The sequence below is a fragment of the Heliconius melpomene genome, chromosome 15 (assembly GCF_056956725.1).
Source record: "Heliconius melpomene rosina isolate 202511_hmr_F chromosome 15, ASM5695672v1, whole genome shotgun sequence".
Lineage (NCBI taxonomy): Eukaryota > Metazoa > Arthropoda > Insecta > Lepidoptera > Nymphalidae > Heliconius > Heliconius melpomene.
Window position 1 is genome coordinate 1,549,361 of NC_140403.1, and position 22,704 is coordinate 1,572,064.

General features: G+C 30.1%; 3 protein-coding genes across 4 annotated transcripts; 2 read left to right on the forward strand and 1 right to left on the reverse strand.

Moving 5' to 3' along the window:
• Window positions 1-891: 891 nt before the first annotated feature.
• Window positions 892-11,718, forward strand: LOC146531225 (glutaminyl-peptide cyclotransferase-like). Its single transcript, XM_085197970.1, has 5 exons — window positions 892-1,111; window positions 2,661-2,991; window positions 3,477-3,709; window positions 8,384-8,609; window positions 9,412-11,718. The coding sequence occupies exons 1-5, from the start codon at window positions 1,025-1,027 to the stop codon at window positions 9,561-9,563; spliced, it is 1,029 nt and encodes a 342-aa protein (XP_085054096.1). The 5' UTR covers window positions 892-1,024; the 3' UTR covers window positions 9,564-11,718.
• LOC146531226 (uncharacterized) lies at window positions 10,791-21,521 on the reverse strand. 2 transcript variants are annotated; one of them, XM_085197968.1, is made up of 6 exons: window positions 20,979-21,521; window positions 20,733-20,885; window positions 20,350-20,527; window positions 19,713-19,903; window positions 19,261-19,443; window positions 10,791-13,864 (listed from the first exon to the last, which is right to left on the reverse strand). In XM_085197968.1, the coding sequence occupies exons 2-6, from the start codon at window positions 20,874-20,876 to the stop codon at window positions 13,103-13,105; spliced, it is 1,458 nt and encodes a 485-aa protein (XP_085054094.1). In that variant the 5' UTR covers window positions 20,877-20,885; window positions 20,979-21,521; the 3' UTR covers window positions 10,791-13,102. The 2 variants fall into 2 exon arrangements, with proteins under 2 accessions (XP_085054094.1, XP_085054095.1); XM_085197969.1 differs by having other exon boundaries at window positions 11,993-13,864; window positions 21,040-21,521.
• LOC146531227 (uncharacterized) lies at window positions 14,613-15,811 on the forward strand. Its single transcript, XM_085198110.1, has one exon. It carries the CDS (start codon window positions 14,645-14,647, stop codon window positions 15,701-15,703), a length of 1,059 nt encoding a protein of 352 aa, XP_085054236.1. The 5' UTR covers window positions 14,613-14,644; the 3' UTR covers window positions 15,704-15,811.
• Window positions 21,522-22,704: the final 1,183 nt, after the last annotated feature.

Consider the following 22,704-nt stretch of genomic DNA (forward strand, 5'->3'; position numbering starts at 1 on the left):
TCAGGGGAGTGAAATGTTATTTAATAATATTTTTATTTCTTCGCTCTTTCTGCTACTCAATATGTAACGTCTCAAAAATTGGCAGAAAGTGGGGGACGAAGTGTCATAACTCTAGGTTTCCTCTGCCTACCAGGCTATACGCAGGATGACTTTTGACTTTATAGCGCGACGATGAAAAAAATAATAATGTGGGTAGTAGGTATATTATGGCTATCACTAAATACAATGCAACCGAATTAATATTGAAGAGATAAAAAATTATATCATATCAGACCACTTACCATAAATCATAATATTATCAAAAGACATATTGAATTGTGGACATTATTTATCATAATATTTAGTAAGTCATTTGGTTTGTTTTGTTACTTGTTGTACTTCTGGGTATTCTACTTTTATCTAAAATGTAATCTTTGAATTTGTTGAGTTGTTAGTTTTTTACCTTCCTAGTTTTTCGGGTAATTCAATATAAACTGCTTTAAAAAAAAACATTAATGAAAAACTATAATTTATTTTATTCAAGACAAATCTCATTATTTATTCAACTATTTAATTTAATTATTAGGTCATAAAATTTTTTATGAACGATTTAAAAGTATAAAATAATGAGACACATATTTATTCTGTTCTTATAACAGCCATTTATCTAGTAGATTTGTTCCCAATGTATATATATATATATATATATTTAATATTTCTTTGCAGAATGTTACATATGGAATAAAAAAATCCTATCAACTTTAAAGAAAAGAAATATTTTCAAGTTATCGTAGAATTTTAGTTATTTCTGTAGAATATTTACATTTATTTTAAATAAAAATTATATTTAAATTTATTAGCAAATGTGGGTAACTCAGACAACCAATATAGCAACATTTCTTAAAGCTGTCAACATTAAGAATGGGGTAGGAGGTGTGAAAGGTTAAAAATTGAATGAGTTTCGCGTAGAACTTCATCGAGTGAGTACGTACGATACAAAGGAATGTTTTAGCATATGTTTTGTGTGAAGTGAAATAAGTTAAAAATGTCTAAAATAATTTGTTTATTAATAGCTAGCTTAAGTTTTACTTTTGTAAACACAGATACACCATTAAAATTCTATCAAGAAAAGGTAAGCAAACTTTATTTGTAACTTACGCTAACAAAACTTGCAAAAGTAGTAAAACTTCTGTCCATTGTGATGATATTATCTCAGCCTACAACCGCATTTGATCGAGTTCCAATTAAGTACAATGTAAAATATAAAATCACAATATTGCATACATTTCTTGTATTAATTTATATTTTTTTAAAACATCTTTAACTTTACTTTCACTAATGTATCATATGACATGGTTGGTTTTTTATGTCTTATTTTGTAACACTTTTAACATGTTAGCATAATGTATGTAAATATTCCAATAAAACCTTATTTATTAAATAAATGAGATTATTTATTTACATAGTAAACAAAGATAATATTGGAAATAGAGTAGTATTATCATATCTCCAATCTATTAATTAATTATTTGCATGGATATTTGGTTTGTATCATATTATCAATATTAGAAAGCGATTGAAGTACAAGCTTCATAACTTTTCCCTACCTACCTAAGGTAGGTAAGCCAACTTAGTGCCAAAATACAAAAAATGTAATATAATTGTATGAGTAAATTGAAATAAGGAAATTGAAAAAGATTTAGTGGGGAGTGAGCCCTCTCTGCTCTACTATGCATTTTGCATAGTAACAAAACTCATTTATAGCATGCTAAAAGATCTCAGTTTGTCTAGAACTGTTGTTAATTTATTTCTAGAATATACTTCTAAAGCAGCCATAGTAGAAACATTCCAAATTTAGTATCGGTAGAGAGACAAGGTTTAAAGATTTTGTAATAAATTGTTAATTTATTGAAAATATTTATACGCGGGTTGATTATTGTATGTCTGTATTAAGTAAAAATTATAATATTTTCACAATTTTAATATATATCATTTTAAATAATTTTAACTTAACTATGAATAATGGTTATAAATACTTAATGACCTTATGACTTATATTGAACAGAACACTTTCACAACACCACAAGGTTGGAGCTAGGTATATATCTTGTCTAATTATTTATACCTATTTCCTATAGTATACTCAAATAGAGTTTTTGTAAGCTATTGAACAATAAACAACAAGGTTGAGCTATCAAAAAATCTCATTATAAAAAGATTAATAAAAATTAAGATTGTATAGAATGAAAATGTGGATTTTAAAATATTTTTCATATGACAATAATGTTTTAGTTTACCAACTATATTTGAGGAATTCCCAAAAGATTAGTAATAGTTAAAAAAATTGTAATAAGGACTTTACGTCCGAGATCGTTGAGGCGCCGTGGCAGAGTGTGTGACTGCCGCGATGGTTGTATGTTCTATCTCCAGACTGGGAATTGAATTATTTAATATTTTCATTTTCTCTCTTTGCTAACAAGACAAAGCGTGGCGTTAAATTTCGCCATTCAATACATAATGTCTGATATGTTCACTGTTTAGGAGATAATGGAAAAAAGTCTTAACACTAAATTTTCTCCGCCTTGCTATAAGCGGATATAGTGTCAAGCTAAAAAAAAATATTGTACATTTAAAATTACCTTATCACTTTTCTAGTATTATATTCAATTTGTTATTCTCAGAACTTCCACGAGGCACAAGAACTGACAGACGACAACATCAAGGACATAGCGAAACTATCAGATAGGCAACAATTTCGGAAGGTTCTAGACGAAATCCTAATACCACGAGTGGTTGGTTCAGAAAATCATGAAAAAGTTGGTAATTATATACGTGATGAGATGAAAGGTCTAGGATGGGAGGTCACAGAAGACGCCTTCACAGACCAAACTCCTGTGTTCGGAGAATTGAAATTTAGGAATATAATAGCCAAGCTAAATCCCGATGCCGATAGATATTTGGTACTTGCGTGCCATTACGATAGTAAATATACGAGGGAACATGTGTTTATTGGTAAGTTTTAGCATTTAGCTCAAATACTCGCTTTATAAATTATTGGGTGGGTGGTAAATTATATTAAAAAAAAAAAAAATCTTTTCATTGATTTGTTTTTTGAAGGCTTTCAGTGTATTTCAAGTGCTATTCCACACTTAGGAAAAAAAAAACTTATTTAGAAAACATAAAAATCAGAACGTAGCGGAATTTAAATCCGCGCCTCTTTCTAAATGCGTATAAATATTTATTAGTTGTTACTGAAGCTTTAAATCAACGTTACTACTAATTCAACGTTACAAAAGAGACTAAGAGACTCTTTTTATTCTTCCCTAAATGAGTCCATAATAATATAGCAGCTGTCAAAGCAGCTTATTTTTTACGCATCCTTATATGGAAACTTACTGACCTAAATATAAACTTCACAACATAACACAGTGAACAACAAGCAATAAAAATTAAAAATTCTAAACACGCTTCTCACATTGTACTTAAATTGTTTTTAGGAGCTACAGACTCGGCGGTGCCGTGCGCCATGATGATCAATCTTGCTGAAGTAATGTCTAAACAACTTGACAAATTAAAGAGTTCGTCGCCAAGTCTCATGTTCATTTTCTTTGACGGTGAAGAGGCTTTCAGACAGTGGGGCCCAAGAGATTCCATATATGGGGCCCGTCATTTAGCTAAAATGTGGCACGGAATGCCTTATAAGGAAGGAGCCAGTCATTTGCAGAGAATGGTGAGTTTTTTCCTAATGAAGACTAATTAAAGTGGTTACAGCGAACTCCAAATTACTTGGGAATTGGATCGCCATAATAAAAAAACACTGTCGAATTGATAATCTCTTTTTCTCACAAAAGTCGGTTATTAACAGTTTTAATCTAATTTAACAAATTTTTAACTAAGCTTCCCAGGTCGCGGGTTTTTAATAAAAAATATGAATAAAAAAGTCCACATCAACATTTTTTTAATAATACATAGATAGAACAAGAATACATGGTATTTATACGTAAGGCTATTTTGTATTCTTCTCTGTAACATCTAAATTCAAGGTAAATCAATATTGATGAATACAAAATTATGTAGATGTATGCGTTTGTTTGACGCCATAGTAACCCAGACACAAAGTAGTGACGTAGCTAACAAGACTGTACTGTGAGGGTCGTAGGTCAAATATCATTTAGGGGATTATTTAAACTTAAAATATTTTATTTTTTGTGAGTTTAATTACCACTGAATTATTTTTTTTATATTTTCATTCCCTCGATCTGGTAACAAGGTTGAGTACAGCGTTGAGTTCTGCCACTCAACACACAACGCCTTAAGAATTCGAAAGAACGGAGTGTCCAAAACTTTGGTTTTTAAAAACAAAAATATTTTCTTTAGTTCTATCACCAAACATGCAATGACTATGACGTGTAGAACAGAGTGACTGAGGCCTATTTTTGCTATGATAAAGAAAACTACAGGTTAAACTCTACCTTTCCTCTCATCTCTCTAATTATTAATTCCTCTAATAGAAAGAAAAAGCATATTAAATATTATATCATTCTGACAGTTGATTGATCGATATTAAGATATCTTTTATCAATTGGTCCATTTATCTTGTAGTAGGTAGTTAAGATAGCATTGTTATCAACTATAAAACAGTTCAAAAAATTACATTGGACACATAGATCGATTTCAGGTGTATATTTATTATAATGAAAGAACTTTTTCCTTCTTTTAGTAATATATTTCTTATTATATTACTAACTCTTTTCTTTTGCAGAATTTTCATTTTTTTTTTTTTGGTACAAAATTTTATGAGTCTGTCTTGTTGAAATGTTGAAAGAATGTTTGTCTTGTTAGGTCTAAGACTATTCGAATTTATGCATATACATAGATTAGAATTTCACCCGTTGCCAATTTATCATAATATATTATATATTAGATGCCTTGAGTGTAGATTGATAATCTATATATATAAAAGGACTTGTCCTCACTGACTGAGGTAAGACGCACGCACAGCCTTAGCCGCTGGTAGTAGAAACGTTAAATTTGGACAAAAGTTTACTTTCGTAATCTGGACATCCACTAAGAAGGGATTTTAAAAAATTTTAACCCTAAAGGGGTGAAATAGGGGTTCAAAGTTTGTATGGAAAAAAAATTAAATCAGCACCGATTTTTATAAAATTTGAAATTTAGATTTTTAAAAGTATTTAATTGAACACGTATTTCATCGTTTTCTAGAATTCTCCCCCTAAGGGTGCAAAAAAGGGGTTGAAAGTTTGTATAGGTTTTTTTTAAATCGTCACCAATTTTTATAAAATTTGAAATTCAGACTCTTAAACGTATATAATTAAACACATGTTTCATGGTTTTCTAGAATTCACCCCCTAAGGGTGCAAATAAGGGGTTGAAAGTTTGTATGGGAAAATCTTTAAATCGCCACCGATTTTTATAAAATTTGAAATTTAGACTCTTAAAAATATTTCATTGAACACATGTTTCATGGGTTATTAGAATTCACCCTTAAATACGCAAGCGAAGCTGCGCGCGTCCGCTAGTGTAAATATATCTACTTTTCCTTCCTTTCCTGCTTAAAGTGAGCGCGTCATGTATTAAAATTTAAATATAAATTATTACCAAATATGTATTTTGCTGCCATGATATCTTGGAACTGTTGTAAATTATACAATAATTAATAGTCTACTGGTAATGGAGAAGTCATGGGCGTGGGTATAGGCCCCCCTATGCCTTATAATAATCCCCGGGTGGTTCGTGCCCACCACAGAATAGTCTGGTAACCATCCTAGAAAATTTACTAAGAAAAAAAATCTCTAGACATGCCCATGGAAGCAGTCCTGACCTTGAATCTGTAAATTCATATAGAATTAAATATACGTGTAATTTATATATACATAAGCAAGCTCCATACCACAAATGTCAGACTTAAGTATATATTTAATTATTTTATTCCCATGTGCACAATGCACAAAAGTTCAGAACTCTTAATTCAGGACTTGTCGACTGTACTCTACATATAGTATAAACATACTTTATTTCAAATTTTCATTGAGCTAACTAATTCTTTTAATCTAATATATAATCCCATATTTATTTTAAACATAATTTTTTCCCACAGTGGGAAATCAAAATACGTAACGATGGCGTCAGACGGTCCAAAAGGAATCATCTTATTTTGACAAAATCTAGTAAAAACCCAACCAAGTTAAAAGTTTATCATTCGGCTCGAAGTAGTATTTAATATATTGTTGTAAACAATGATACAATTTTAAGTATATTTCGATAATAGTAAAGTTGTTTACGAAATAAATAGAAATTCATGCCTTATCTCCCTAAAGTATTTGTAATTATTTATCATTTACTTATAAATGTGTATTAGCATGATGGATAGTACATTCGTATTGAACTTGTAATTAATCTGTATAATTTAAGAAAATAAAATATTTGAATTAACGAGTGAAAATAATAATGTTAATTCATCGAAAAAAAATGGGGTTTTTCAATGAATTCCTTCTTTGTATGTAAAATAATGATAATTTAATAATAATAATTCAATTCATTTCATAAAAGTTTGCACTTTTTCACCATGTTGTTACGTAAAATTATCGTCTGTTAACCGATTTTGCAGACAACCGTTATTTTTTTTAAATAATTTTCATTTTCTTATTGTTGTAGACATAGTTCAACGCCGCGAGTTCCGAAATGTAACACGCATACCTAAACGTAAAGACTCCCCGTCTGAGTCTTTTAACACTAGGGGCGGTATTTATAAATCGTTCTCAACTCTGACATCGATCTTGAGATGCCGCTTTCATTTCATTAATCTCATACAAAATTCACGTTCTCTTTGCCTTTACTGCTCTGCGGGAAAAAACCCGAGATACAAAAAATGTCAAAGTTTTTTAATTAACGAGTTCGTTTTATATTTGTTCGTTCGTTTTACGTAAGAAGCCGTCGTGGCACAGCGAGCGGCACATGGGTGTAACTGAACGCAATGGTTGTAGGTTCGATCCCCACAAGAGGAAAGGAATTTATTTATTTACATTTATATGTTAATTTCTTCCTACCCTGGTGAAACAGAAAAAATTATAAGAACACTGTGAGATAGCCTTAATTATCAGGTAGTAATCTAAAATTTTACTTGTAGCTTGGCTCTTAGAAACTAAAATATTTTCTATTTTTCACTAGACGATCTAATTTCGTGCTTGCTTATATATAAATAAAACATTTTCCGCACAATTTTCACATACTGAGTGTCAATTATATACAAATATTTTTGTTCGTAAAGTGGCATATCCTGTTGCGAGTTATAATAGTGCTCATATAATGAGTGAAATAATTATACCTATTATATTATGCTGTGTTACGTGACCTTATTTTATACTATCTACTAGTGGCCCGCCCGCGGCTTCGCCTGCTTGAACTACTTTATTATTAATATCTGTCTCCATGAGTACCTACGTCCTATAAGTGACGTACATGCAAAATTTGAGACTGCTAGCATTTGTAGTAACGAAGTTTCATACAAATTTTCAACGACAAAAACAACCCCCTAGAAGTCGAATATTACAAATTCCCGTCTTAGTGAGCACCTACGTCCTATAAGTAACTCATATGCAAAATTTGAGATTCCTAGCACATGTAGTTTTCTGAGATTTCGTGATGAGTGAGTGACCTTTCGATTTTATATATATATAGAAGATATGCATTTTACTTATATGTATTTTATTTGGCGGAGAGTCGGGCGTTCGATCTACATTCTTTGGGAAAATTAAATGTTTGATATTTTCGTTTTCATTAAAAATGTAATAATACATAATGCTAAAATTTCAAAATCAATTGAAAATTTGCAAAATTCTACGGAAAGTGGGTAACGGAAGTGTCTTAATGGCAAACTATGTTCCCGCTTCCCTCTACCTAAGATGACACGCAACTCTCTGCGAGATACAATTCTATTTTTTAATATAAAATGGCAAAAATCAGAAACATTTGTAGCATAGAAACAAAAATATCTTAATAAAATGGTTTTCTTAATACATTGATCAATGTACCTTGACCTTTCACCGATAACACATACAAAATACAATTTAATCAAACATTCGATTAAAAGAACGTTATTCACAAATATTTCGTAACACATTGTAATGTAGATGTTCGGCGTTACATAATGTGTCGGCGTTGAGTTTCGCCACTCTACGTAGTTCACACATATACTAAATATATTTGTGAAGCTTAAAAAAAATTAAATAATAGACAACTTAGAAACATAATTTCCATCTTAACATTACTAATGTTTTATCAAACAAGTAATAATTGATTTAACTTATAATCTAATAGTTAGCGTTACCTTAGAACACTGTTTAATAATAACAAATTTAAATAAAAAAATACCATATATTTTTAGGATGTGCTGGTTCTTCTCGACCTCCTTGGCAGTCCAGACCCAGTGTTCTACAGTTACTTTAGATCCACAGAGAAATGGTACATACGTATGGCTAGCGCTGAGCAGAGGCTGGCGGAATTGGGTCAACTTTCCGCCTACTCTCCGGGGAAGGCCGAGCAAACATACTTCCGACTTTCCACATCAAACGCCGTAATTGAAGACGACCATATACCTTTCTATAAGAGGGGTAAGTTGGGCTTTATTGCTTTTTTTATTATTTTTTATTGTTTGCGTGAAATGTGTTTTGAAGTTCTTTCTTTTTTCTTTAAATGAAAGAATTATGATTGAGGCTAGCTAGTGTGCCCTCTAAACGCGGCAGGTTCGATTACCACTACAGGAAACGAAATGTTTAATATTTTAATTTCTTCGCTCTGCTGTTAAGGCAACGTGCGGCGTTGGGTTCTGCTACTCAACACGCAATACCTCCAGTTCGGTGGAAAGTGGGTATGGTGTCTTAACTTTAGGCTCCCTCTGCCTACCCTGCTACATGCGGGATACAGCGTGAAGCTGAAACAAAAGTTATAACATATTAACATATCCTGTCCACGTGTGGATGATAACAATTTAATTCAATCTAACATGTGAACTCGGTTTGACGCAAGGCAAACGAAGCGTGAAAGATTTATATAAATGGAAAATTAAGGCTCCGCTATGTTTCAAAATCAATTATTCAGAAAGTTAAAACTTGTTTAAAACGGAACCATAGCTTTAAACTGAAATATATTAGAAATTTCTAATATATTTTAAGTTTACGATTAAGTATTTGAGACATCCTTGACATTTGACAGACTCCGTCAGATTCGATACCTCAATTTAAAAAAGTTATAGGAAATTTAGGTAAAATATAAAGATGACATTCCACAAGAATTAAAAAAATGCACAATAGAATATTGTTAGGAGCAGAATTAGTGGAGAACGAAATAACTTATCACTAGGTTTTCTCTTTTTTTTGCCTGCAGTAACAGTGTTTTTTTTTCTGATAATTTCAGACGTGGACGTACTACATATCATCCCGAATCCGTTCCCTAGTGTGTGGCACACGTCTCGTGACAACTTATCCGCATTAGACTTTAACACTATAGATAATTTAAACAAAATATTCCGTGTATTTATAGCGGAATATTTACATTTAACTCCCTAGCGAAGATGGTATTTTTCTTTCTTATTAAACAGCGAAGACATCACGAATGACTGACTGATCTCTTATTAACGGCCTTTTTGGAGACGATTTTTCATTATTGTTATGAATATTCTAAATTGTAAGTAATACTAGAGTTGAAAAAAGTTTAATTGCAAATCATAATTAAATAATAAATTGTATTAACAATCGGTTGCTTGTTTGGTGCGGAAGTCACAATTACCAATTAGGTGATGTTTAATTGTAGTATAACAATTAATTAATTGTGATTTCGAACGAAGCATATGTGCTCGATTTTTAATATTTACTTATTAATTGCAATTAAAATGTACTCTACTTTGGTAAAAACTTTGAACTTGGCACTAAACTGCTGTCACTCAAACTAAATTCTCAAATGATGTATGTAAATGTTAGATATTTTTTCATAGTGCATAGGCGCAGGCGTCTAGTTACTTTTTATAAACTTATGTTTATTTATATACAAATCGATGTTAGAAGAAATATTCAGATATGTTGTGTTGTTTATGAAATTGTACGATAAAAATATTTACAGTTAATGTTGATAAAATTTTAAAAGTGTGTTTAATAATATAATTTTAAAGAGAGAGTAAGCATTTTTTAAATTTACATTTAGATTTCGAATTTCTAAAATAAGTTAGGTACATAAATTGGAACAAATAAATAATGATTAGTTGATATATTAGTAAAAATTATAGGGTACCTATTGCAAGTTATTTAAAAATATATATATATATTTTAGAAAGTAAATTGTTAGAAACACTACATTGATAAAAAAAGTAATGCTTTATAAGCGTCACTTTTAGCAGCCACTTAAAGAATGTTAAATAAACTTAAAAAATTACAGAATAGATTTGTGTTTCATGTACTTATCAAATAATAATTAAAAATTGCATTTTATTCACAATTTCGTCGCAGTCTATGGACATTCTTTGATTTATAAAAAATATTATTACTTATGTTCCTAATAAAGGTTGTATATGAAAATATTTTAAGATATGTAAAATATTGAGAAATTATTGGTTTAAATATTTGTTGTTTAATTATAAATTCCATTGATATATCTTAATTGTGTAATATTTTATGATAAATATTTCACACAACGACATTCCATACTTCCATCCTACTTTAATATTTTTTTTTATATTTACAATATAAATTCGATGGGGAATTCAAATAAAATAGGAAAATATTTAATAATGAAGAAATATAAACATTGTTAAAAATTATATAATTTTGCAGTTTCTTTGTCGTATTTCGTAAAGTGTTATAAATAATTAATATATTTAGTACAATATGAAGTGGTAATGAAGCTAGCTGTAAATGGCTGTGGAGATGTCAGCTTAGGACTTTTTTATCTTTCATTATTTTCTTCCCAAGGCACAAAAAAGTAAACAATGCACAAATCACTAGAAAATCTAACTTTATAATAATGACAAAATTGTATTTTTTATTACTTTAAGATTTTCATTATTCTATTTTTTCAGTTTTCGATATCTTTGATATTAAATTTTAAGCTTAAAATAAATTTAGAATATTTTGTGTAGTTCAAACAATTATTTGTAGGTTACTAGGTACTTAAAAATATGTAATTGTTATATTATAAATATTATTTCACAAAAGTACTCGCCAAACACTTTAAGCACAAAAATCAGTTTCGTATCTGTGCATGTTTAATTTGTAATGTAAGAGGGTAATTTTTAATTTGATAAGATATAATTTATTAACCTCGAGGCCTAGTTCTTATATATTTTACTCCCATTAATTTTAAACTGTTTATGAAATAACAAATTTTTCATAATATTACACTATCAAATGATATAAATATTACTTTTATGTAATAAGTATTGTATCTATAGATGTATCTGGTGCAATTTACTTAATAATTTGTCGATATAAATTTATATACATTTTGTTTTTATTTTGAATGAATTCATTTTATCAAATTCGTACAAAATTCTAAATGTTTTAATATATGTTACTTGTGATATATTTATATAATATTATCCATTTTATTTACAAATTATAGAAATATTATAAATAATTGTTAGTATTGCTATTAGCTTCGTCTACATTCCTTTATACACACATTTATTATATAATCTATGTACTAAATGTCAAATATATATGAATGTTGCATGTTGAATTGTATTATTTTCCCGTCTTTTCTACTATATCTAAATTATATGTTCTTTAGCTTTACGTTATATCCTACACATAGCAAGGTAGGCAGAAAGAACCTAGTGTTAAGACGCTTTCTTTTCCCGATTTTAAAGAAAAAACCAACCAATTATTTCAGAAATTTTGATTATTTTAAAAATTATATTGTATTTATCAAGATTACCAGTATCTAGATTATTTTGTTGACCGCTTCTATTAAATAATTATGTGAAGAATGTTTATACCATTGAATAGATAGAAATAAAAGAAACATTTATTTAAAAAAGACAATTTACCAAGTTAAAATGTAATTCTATTGGTTATATTACATATTAATACATCATATATTGTGCTAAATACATTGCATATAAACGCATGCAAGCACAAACACATGTTAATAAAATAAAATTTTAATAACAATCTTAACCTTACAATTAGGGTTGCCAACTGTACTTTAATATTTAATATCATAATATTCGGCAAAATATATTAAAAGTATAAAAACATGTGGCCATGCCTTGGTGCAATGGGTCAGCGATGGAGCTTTAGACAATTCCCACTCGAGTAAATAATAATTGAAGAAATATACAGTATGTCAAAATTTCATGTCATATAATTTTCAAAATATTTTTTTCAAAGTAATTTCATTTGTATAAAATAAGCTTTCCATTTACTTTAATATGATACATATTGAATATAGCACTATGTAAGTGCCAAGTCAAAATTATTGTTAATACAAAAATAATGAAAAATTCTAACTCTGTACCACTATATAATAAATCATATTAATTTCCAATGTGTAAATTACAATATTTCACAGAAAAACCGTTGGCAACCTTACCTACAATGTATAATAAAAAGCTTTAGCCATATTATTTCATTATGAGTACATAATATTAAATATGAAAATATAAAAATGCAAAATAGTTTATTATTTTGGGAAAAAGAATTCCTTTACAATGCTTAAATTATTTTGGTTAAAAATTAACATATTTTGTGTATACATGAAACAATATATTAAGCATCACAACATAAATTCTATACAGATTTTAACACAGAAACAATAAAAAAAAAATAATACTAATATAACCTAAGCTGATTATATCCAACTCATGACTTCTTTAAAAGTAATGTTTAAAGAGAGCGTCGTGGCACAGTGACTAAATGCGACAGTTGTGGGTTCGATTCCCAATCGGAGGAATAATTTATTTTCATTTCCTCGATTTCCTTCTTGTGGCAACTTCTGCCACTCAACTTGCAATGTCTCAATAATTAATTGGGGGACGAAGTGTCACGTAACTCTTAACACTAGGTTCCCTCTACCTACCTTGCTATACGTGTGATACAGCGTGAAAAAAAATGAATTAAAATATACTATCCAACAGAGATCCTTTGAACTTTTTGAGAGCTTTTTCTTCTAACTCGCTTATCTTAGCATCTATGTCTTTATGACATTCGCCATTTATATCTAATTCTGTTCCCGTTTGTTTTATATCTATACTTTCCTTTAAAACTAAATCATTCTTTACCACTGAGTCACCAAGCTTGCCTATATCCATACTATCAGTCGGTTTTGAATCTGCACTCTTAGTATCACACATTTTAAAATATTCATCATTATCAGTAAGTTTTTCTTCTCTTTGACATTTATCATTACTTTCATTGCATTCTTCTAAAGTGTCCTTACAATCTTTATCATTAACATCATTATTATCTATTTTCATTGCAATTTCATCGAAATCTATTGATTCAGTTGATTTATTTGAAAGAATGTTTTTCATCTCTACTATATCTTGTGCGGCATTTCCAAAAGTAAATTCTTCGGTTAAGTTATCTTGATTCATATTAATGTCAGAAATATTTTCATAATTTTCCAGTGTACTCTCTGAGTTCTCATTTTCGTTATGTTTATTTTGATCTGCTGTTATATCTATATGATCATTATTTTTTTGAATGATATCATTATTTTCTTCCGTAGGTTGATTTTCACAATCATTGTCTGTAATGATGTTATCATCAATTTTTCTTTTTGATCTCTTAACCTTTTTTCCAGATGCATCTTTATTCTTCCTTGATTTTTTAGGTGAGCTTACTTCTTTAGTATCAATATCTGGTGGTTTATGAATCTGAAAGAATACAAAGTATATAAAATATTTCAGGATCTTTTCTTTATCTAAGTTTCATTAATCAACGCAAAAACACCTAAAATAAACATTAACACCCACAGGCCTGGAAGAATTTCACACAACAGACAGAATACATAAAAAAAGCAGTCAAGTACAAATCAGACTGGCTCACAACCATTCCATACCAATTTCATGAAGTTGTCAATCTTAAGTTTGCTGGCGTATGTAATAATTTTGTATAAAATAAACTATAAATATAAGTTTGTTGCAGTCTTTCTACAATATACTTATAAGTTACAAATTTATTTTTTCCCTTTATTGATATTTTTCACTTTGACTGGTATACTCACCAGTCAAAGTGAACAGTTGTTGTCAAAATGTCCCGAACAAGTATTTAAATATAATCGCGTAAAGTGAAGTTTAACTACCGTGCCAGTGCTTAATATAAACTTAAGTCTGTGTTGTAACTGTGTGTCATATAAACTCTACGTATTCTCCTCTAAAGAAGCAGTATTTCGACAAATTCTTTCGCGTATCTCAAGAATTTTTTTTTTTTTGTGCCTACCTTACCACAGCTTTATTAAACGTAACGAGTAAGCGACTGGTTTTGCACTATGCTGTGTCGAGAGCATTTATTAGCGTGCAATTTATAAGTTTAAATGCTGTTTGCTTGAGGTGCATTTGCATGGGAGCAATTATTACAGTGCTACTTTTATAAACGATATATTTTATGTATATTTTTTTTTTTTTTAAATATATTTCGTGGTCTACACTATAAAAATGGACGCGACAGTATATGAATGGGGTTGTTGTTCAATAAACAACAAAAACGAAAAATATCTACAATGTGACTTATGCAAAAAGGCTTTTCATCACAAATGCCTAAACCTGGATTACACCAACCAAAAAACTGCATGGACTTGTCCAATATGTGTTTCGAAAACACCGAAAACTAAAAATAGTGATAACACACCAGTCCGTTTCAATCCCAATATTACTGTACGTTCCAAAAAAAGACAAGCTCTAGAATCTCCACCTAGTGCGACTAATGCTTCTATTACCGAAGATAGTGTACGTACTATCATACAGGAGGAGATGAATAAGCAGGCTGATACGCTTATTGAAAAAATTACGTTATCTATGAAAAATATGTTGAGCAACGAACTTAAGTCTATGAGGGAGGAGATAAAGGATATTAGAGACTCAGTTTCTTTTATTAATCTACAGTATGAAGATATCGTAAGAGAAAGCAAGAAAGATAAGGATACAATTAGGAATTTAGAGGAACAAAATAAAAACATTACATCAAATTTAAAGGAAATGACAGTCCGGCTTAACAATTTAGAACAACAAACCCGAGCCAACAATCTTGAAATTCAATGCATCCCCCAGAAAAAAAACGAAAATCTCATCAATATTATTGCACAATTGGGAAAGGTTATTAATAGCCCGACTAAAATAGAAGACATCGCCCATTGCACTAGAGTCATGAAATCTAAAAACAACAGCAATCGTCCCAAGTCTATTGTTGTTCAGTTTGCCTCATCAAGATGTCGTGATTCCTTTTTGGCCGCATCAATAAATTTTAATAAAACTAAAAGTATTGCTGATAAATTAAACACGTCATACATAGGTTTCGATGGCGAAAAGTCCCCCATATACATCTCTGAACATCTCAGTCCAGGGAATAGGGCGTTACACGCGGCAACACGCATAAGAGCTAAAGAAAAAGGATATAAGCACGTGTGGATCAGAGGAGGTCGTATTTACACAAGAAAAACTGATTTTTCTGAATACATATTAATAAGAGATTTGGATGCACTGAATAAAATAGTCTAATATTAAAGGGAAAAATATACATGTTGTATTTGATACATAGTTTTTCGCGCAAATAAACATTATGAATTCATCAAACACTACCTTATGTTCTTTATCGATATACTACCAAAATGTACGAGGTCTAAGAACAAAAACGCATGCTTTCTTTTGTAATCTTAGTAGGACCAGATATGATCTGATAATTCTAACTGAGACTTGGCTAAACTGTGGCATATTGAGCTCAGAACTTTTTGATGACAACTATATTGTCTTTAGAAGGGACAGAGAGGAATCAAGAACTACGACGAAGAAGGAAGGTGGAGGAGTCTTAATAGCTGTTTCAAAATCCATAAGATGTAAACGGCAGTTTTCATATGAGACTGCCAATGAAGACTTGTGGGTTACTATTGATCTTGACACACCAATGAAGCCTTTTTTAATAGCTTTTTGTGCTGTCTACTTGCCACCTCCAGTATTAAGATCTAATCTTAAGGCTTTTTTAGATAATTTTTCTAATATTAATGAACAAAATAACTGTCATAAATGTATAATCGGTGATTTTAACTTGAGTAATATCAACTGGGAACTGGTCAAAAATTCAGATACTTATTACACTTCTCCATTAAACTATGATTTTTTGGATTTTCTTAACCTAAACAATTTTCAACAACACAACCATATTGTTAATAGCATGAATAGAATCTTGGATTTGGTACTCTTAGACTTTCCATCTCCATGTATTGTATCACGTGCAGTTGATGTTTTATCTACAATAGATTTACTTCACCCACCATTAAATATAACCATTAACTTTTCTTGTGAAACAAAACTGCCTTACAACAATCAATATATCAGCTATAATTTCTATAGAGCGGATTACCAGGTTATTAACGCGTACTTATCTAAAATAAATTGGTATAATATGTTCGCCGGTGTGAGGGATGTAAATAAACTAGTTGAAATTTTTTATGGAGTCATTCGAGAGGTAATAGACAAATTTGTACCAATTTCTAGACCAAATAATAAAAATTACCCACTTTGGTTCTCACGTCAACTGATTAAACGATTAAATGAAAAAAATAAATATAGAATTAGGTATAAAAAATATAATAACCCCTTAGACTTGATATCTTTCCAGTTATTGGCTGAGCGCTGTGCCACAATTACTACTGAATGCTACAGTAATTATATGAATTTATCAGAAAGTAGAATATGCAATAATCCTAAATATTTTTGGTCATTTGTGAAAGAGAGACGCGGTGGTAGCAGTTCATACCCAGTCACACTTACGAATGGCATCTCTACATGTTCAGATGGAAACAGTATTTGCAATATGTTTGCTTCTCAATTTGAGTCTGTGTATAACAACAATGACTGTGACTTGGATCCCCTGTTGTGCCCCAAAGCACACCACAGTAATCACGCATTCAGTGAGGCACTGGTCTCATTGTATATTAGTAGTGATTTAATTCTTAAAACCCTAAATTCTATAGATCGCACGAAAGGTGCTGGACCTGATTGTATTCCGCCATATTTTATCAGCAAATGTGCTGTAAACCTAGTTACCCCATTGCATTTCATATTCAACACTTCACTCAATACAGGAGTTTTTCCTTCAGTTTGGAAGACGGCTAAGGTGGTGCTAATCCACAAGTCAGGAGATATACACGTTGTAAGCAATTATCGTCCAATTTCTATTCTGTCTAGCTTGGCTAAAATCTTTGAATCTTTAGTATGCCCTTTCGTTCAAACACACTTTGAGAAATACGTATGCGATGAGCAGAACGGATTTTTAAGAGGTCGATCAGTTAATACTAACATGGCGACTTACATGGAGGACATTATTTCTTGTGTAGATAAAAAAAAACAAGTGGACGCAATTTACACCGATTTCAGTAAGGCTTTCGATAAAGTTGTCTACAAAATTTTATTGATGAAATTAAACTCATATGGTGTTGCAGGTATTTTCCTCGATTGGCTAGGTTCTTATTTATCGGAACGCTCATTTTTTGTTGTGGTTAACGGATTTACTTCATATTCATGTAAAATACTTTCTGGTGTACCACAAGGTTCCCACCTTGGTCCAATATTGTTCAACATATTTATCAATGACCTTCCACTATGTTTTAACTATTCCACTCCATTGTTGTTTGCAGACGATTTAAAGTTGTATAGAATAATTGAAACTTGGGAGGATGTAGTAAAATTTCAAAAAGACTTACATGCCCTAGTTAGTTGGTGTCAAAATAATGGTATGGAGCTTAATGTATCAAAATGCTTTCATATTAAATTTACAAGAAAGAATAATATTATACAATCAGTCTACTTCATTAAGAATGCGCAAATCAGTGAGACACAGACCATAAAAGATTTAGGAATCACAATTGATAACAGATTAACGTTTGTTCCTCATATAGAATTCTTGATAAAAAAAGCTTCAAAAATGTTAGGCTTTGTAATTAGAATTTCTAGATATTTTAAAAAGCCTAAAACGAAAATCATTTTGTACAACTGTCTTGTAAGGTCAATGTTGGAGTATGGGAGCGTTGTTTGGCGTCCTCATTTTGCAACACATACACTGCGTATTGAACGGGTGCAAAAGAGATTTGTTAGACATCTCGCGTTTTGTTTTAATAGAGTTAAACGAGACAAGTACTCTTATAGAGAATCACTAGATTACTTTAAAATATCTGACCTAAATACTCGGAGAGACGCCATTGACTTAATTTTCTTATATAAATTGGTAAATTATAACATACATTGTCCGCGTCTTCTCTCTAAACTCTCTTTTACTATACCCCGTAAAATACCTCGAAAACCTATCCGTTTGTTTGCACCACCGCAACGGAGAACAAAATTAGGATCTAATTCTCCTATTACAAGGCTTAGCTCACTTTATAATAAAAAATGTAGTGTGTCCACGAATATTGATATCTTTAAAATGTCTTTAACAGCTTTTAAGAAAGCAACACAATGTGTGTAAATTATGTTATTACTGATGCTCCTGGTTATGTACCCATTTATGGTATATATGTATGTGTGTATTCCTTAATCTAGTTTTCAGTATATTTTTATGTAATTTTGATACGCGCTTATTTATTTGCAAACATATGTTTATATAAATTACCATTTCACGATTGTTCACAACCACTTTATATTGCATGCAGTGTTTATCTTTAAGTGGCAGTACATTAATTGTTTTTAGTTTTTAAGTTAGATTTACTGAAATGTAACAATGTATGAGCCGTTGATAAACTTAATAAAATAAATAAATAAAAAATAAATAAATAAATACTCTAATTTCATAAATTCAAATTTATAATTATTATTGTGAGTACTTAGGAGTTAATGTTTTGGTCCATAATATAGACCTGAATGTTTAATATTATTACCAGCTTGATACTTCCACATGATTTGGGATTTGACACCAAACTCTATAACACTATAAAGGCTCAGTTTTTCTCTTTTGAGGTACAAAACTCTAAAAATCATGCAAAATTACTAATTTTTAATATGTACATATGAGTAGTTAAACTTTAAGTTTGAATTAAAAATTTAAATAATATTAAAAGACCAACCTGTGTTTTTTTAAAAGGTTCAATCCTCGTTTCTTGTATGAGAAAATCTTCTAGGAATGAATCAAGAAGAACATCTTTCTGAATTTTTTCTCTTATTGAGATTCCACTGGGCATGAAATCATTGGGATCCATTGTTAATTTTGTTAACCAGTTGTAAGTTGTAGATAGCATTTTGAGATCTTTCTGAAAATTATTTTCAAAAAATTATAAAATAATTAAATAGAACAAGAGGCCAGTTATGGAACAGGGACACAAAAGCGTGTTTACGCTTTAGCGCTACACTAGATTGTCAAACCTATAGGTTGTGGGTTCGATAAAAAAGAAATATTTAACAAGAATTGTTTTTATTTTATTTGAGAAGAATAAAAAAATACTTAATATTTTCAATTCAGCTACTATGTCACTACTACATTACATTAGTATGTGAAGCTAAAAATAAACTAAATAAATACCTTTACATCAGTAGATGTGATGCAAATCTTAAAATCAGCATCAAATGCAAGTTTCAATGTGGTCTTACTTAAGTCATCTTTAATAATGAGTATGCTCCAACTACGACGCAGGTATTGTGTCAAATCCTCCATATGTTTTATAAAGATTTTCTTCTTTATATAAACATTTGATGAATCAATGGCTATATCATCTGAAAAGAAGCAACATTCTTTTTTTTAACTTCCGCTGTATCCTGCACATGACAAGGGAGGCCGAGGGAACCTTTCCCAGGTTCCCCTCCCCTGCCTAGTGTTAAGACTCTGTTCCCATTGAGACACTTCTGTTCCCCACTGTCTGATGGATTCTGGAGTCCAACCTGTTGCATTTGCAGTAACACATTCGGCCCCTGTGCCACAACGGCCAAGTAAGATAATCAATTTAGAACTTAATTTTGAACTATGAAACAAAATACTGTGAATGGCATAAAACACAATATAACAGGACCAGGGAAATAGTTTTGACATTATCACTGTGAATGGGTTTTACCGTGTATCTTCACTTGGGAAAAGTAAGTTATTTAAGAATATAATAATAAAGACCATATTGACACTAGGAAACTGAAAATAATATTATAGAAAATTTGAAATTATATTTTACCAGTAGTATATTCTGTCCATTTCAATATGATTTCATTCCATACATTTATTTCACTTTTACTGTTGCACAAAATAAGAATAGGCTTGTCTACAATGTTTTTTAGAACTTTAAGAAATAATGCAATTGTCACTGATTTGCCACATTCAGGAGGAAAATTGACCACTGCAGCTGGTTTTTTCTAGAAAATATTAAATGTAGTAGTATGTAAATATTTAATTTGTTATACTCATAGGGTTATAGTGATAGTGTGAAGATATGGGATATACAATATACAGTGTATGAAAATGATAAACAATCAATACTAGATATCTTTTTTTACATACACTATCCATATAAAATTTAATATGAATAGGATTCAAATATTGATTCTAGAACAAACCTACCTTCTTAAATTGTAGAAACAGAAAGCGCAATCCATCTATTTGATGCTGTTTTAAAAGTTGACAATCATTTAAAAACACTTTATTATTTTCTTCCTTCTGCAGATACAAACATTCACTTATAACATTTTGCTTACCTCCAATCATTTTTGTTTACTGCAATCAAAACATACACAAAAATATGTCAATGTCACAAGACAATTATCAAAATAGAAATAGTAAATATGTGATTTAATTCACTTTACTTACATTATTAGTTAAGTTATGAAGATGATTGATTAATGCGATTTAAAATTGATAATGTCATTACCAATATGTACAGCATTTCCAGGTAAAATAGTGCGACGAACACCGATACGCTGGTTTTGTGGACTTCTATATCCTCGAACTCTTGCATAATGTGCTTGGTGCGGAACACATAGTCCCAAATCATGAAGAAAAACTCCCGTTGCACTTATACAATAGTAACAGACCGTATTTTCGTTTCGAGTTTAGTTGTGTATGATATATTGCACAAGTAAAATGTTAAATTATCTCATTTCGATAGATTTTCTCGTGATTTATAAATAAATATAATAAAATTTTTAGATATATATTTGTGACCGATAATGTACACGTATCTTTTAAAGAAATTATATCTTAATTAATTTAATGTATGTCCCTTCGATTTACACAATTACGATTCTACTATTTCATATTTCAGATATTTTATTAATTCTTATGTTTAATAACAGTATTATTTTAGTAAATCATTAAATTTTCTGATTTCTGGCATCAAAATTGTTTCTAAAATGACATATTGAATTAAACAGTGTTGCCAGTATTGATATAAGAAACTACCGGCTATTTTATTTATAAACCAATTGAAATAAAACATTAAATATTATAGGAAGCTTATTGAAAAACTGAATTTAAATCAGTTTTTAAGTTTAAGTTATAAAAACTTTTTCTTTTTCTGTCTAAACGTTAAAAAACGCATAAAAAAACAGACATTTTTTTTTAGGAGAAAGGACAAGGCTAACGAGCGTTCGGGTCACCTGATGGTGCTCAGCGCCGCCCACGACCCTGTGCAACACCAGAGTAGCTACAGGTGCGTTGCCGGTCTTTGAGATGGAGATAGACGCCCTTTTTGAAGGTTTCTTTATTTTTCTTTTTTGACATGTTTTTTTAAATAAAAAAAAACTTTGTTTTAGGTACTATTATGTTTTTACGCTTAGAACGCCAGATTTGAAAAACCATACCATACTATTATGTTAATAAACGCCTCCAATTATAGATTTTTTCATATACCTTATATGTTCAGAGTCAGTTTATTATATGTATAGAGACGCAAATAATTTCAATAACTTTATGTTAAAAAAATCAAACTTATAAATGAAATTGAGGATTTTTTGTTTTCTTATTTAACGGAGTAACCATATAATTATGTTCGAAATAGATAGACATTGTATTTTAAGTAAGAAATACGTAATAGTATTTTCTAGAAGTAATCAATAAATGCAATACCTTGAATTATATTGAATTCCATTTACTAACGGGAATCTGCTTTTTGATACGTTATTAATTTCAGATTTCACACGCTTCCCCTTTCTTTCGTATATCGTATTATTTCGTGTGTAATTAATATCTGATATTAACTGACCAAATGTCGTATTGTGGGAAATTCCATTAAAATTTTAGAATAAGCTTTATGATCACCATTAATCATATATTCGTTAACTAATAATAATAATTTTATATTCGTTAACTAATAATAATAACTTTAGAAAAATTACGAAATTTTATAGCTACTGTATGACTATAAATATATTTTTTATCTTGTTTTATTTCACAAAATCTCATTTCCATGCAATACATATGACATGTAAGTTTATTTACACCAACCACTAGTTTATCACAATTTCCTAACCCAAAGGTTGTCTGGTAGAAATCGCTGATTAGCGATAAGACCGCCTTTTGTGTGTCAATTGTTTTA

Bases quoted from the DNA above. Each gene is read 5' to 3' on its own strand.
- LOC146531225 (XM_085197970.1), top strand. From the start codon at position 1,025: ATGTCTAAAATAATTTGTTTATTAATAGCTAGCTTAAGTTTTACTTTT. The intron at 2,992-3,476 runs GTAAGTTTTAGC...AATTGTTTTTAG, and splicing joins GAGGGAACATGTGTTTATTG to GAGCTACAGACTCGGCGGTG. The intron at 3,710-8,383 runs GTGAGTTTTTTC...ATATATTTTTAG, and splicing joins CCAGTCATTTGCAGAGAATG to GATGTGCTGGTTCTTCTCGA.
- LOC146531227 (XM_085198110.1), top strand. From the start codon at position 14,645: ATGGACGCGACAGTATATGAATGGGGTTGTTGTTCAATAAACAACAAA.
- LOC146531226 (XM_085197968.1), bottom strand. From the start codon at position 20,876: ATGATTGGAGGTAAGCAAAATGTTATAAGTGAATGTTTGTATCTGCAG. The intron at 19,904-20,349 runs GTAAAATATAAT...GCTTCTTTTCAG, and splicing joins ATGGACAGAATATACTACTG to ATGATATAGCCATTGATTCA. The intron at 13,865-19,260 runs GTTGGTCTTTTA...GTATTCTTTCAG, and splicing joins AACCTTTTAAAAAAACACAG to ATTCATAAACCACCAGATAT.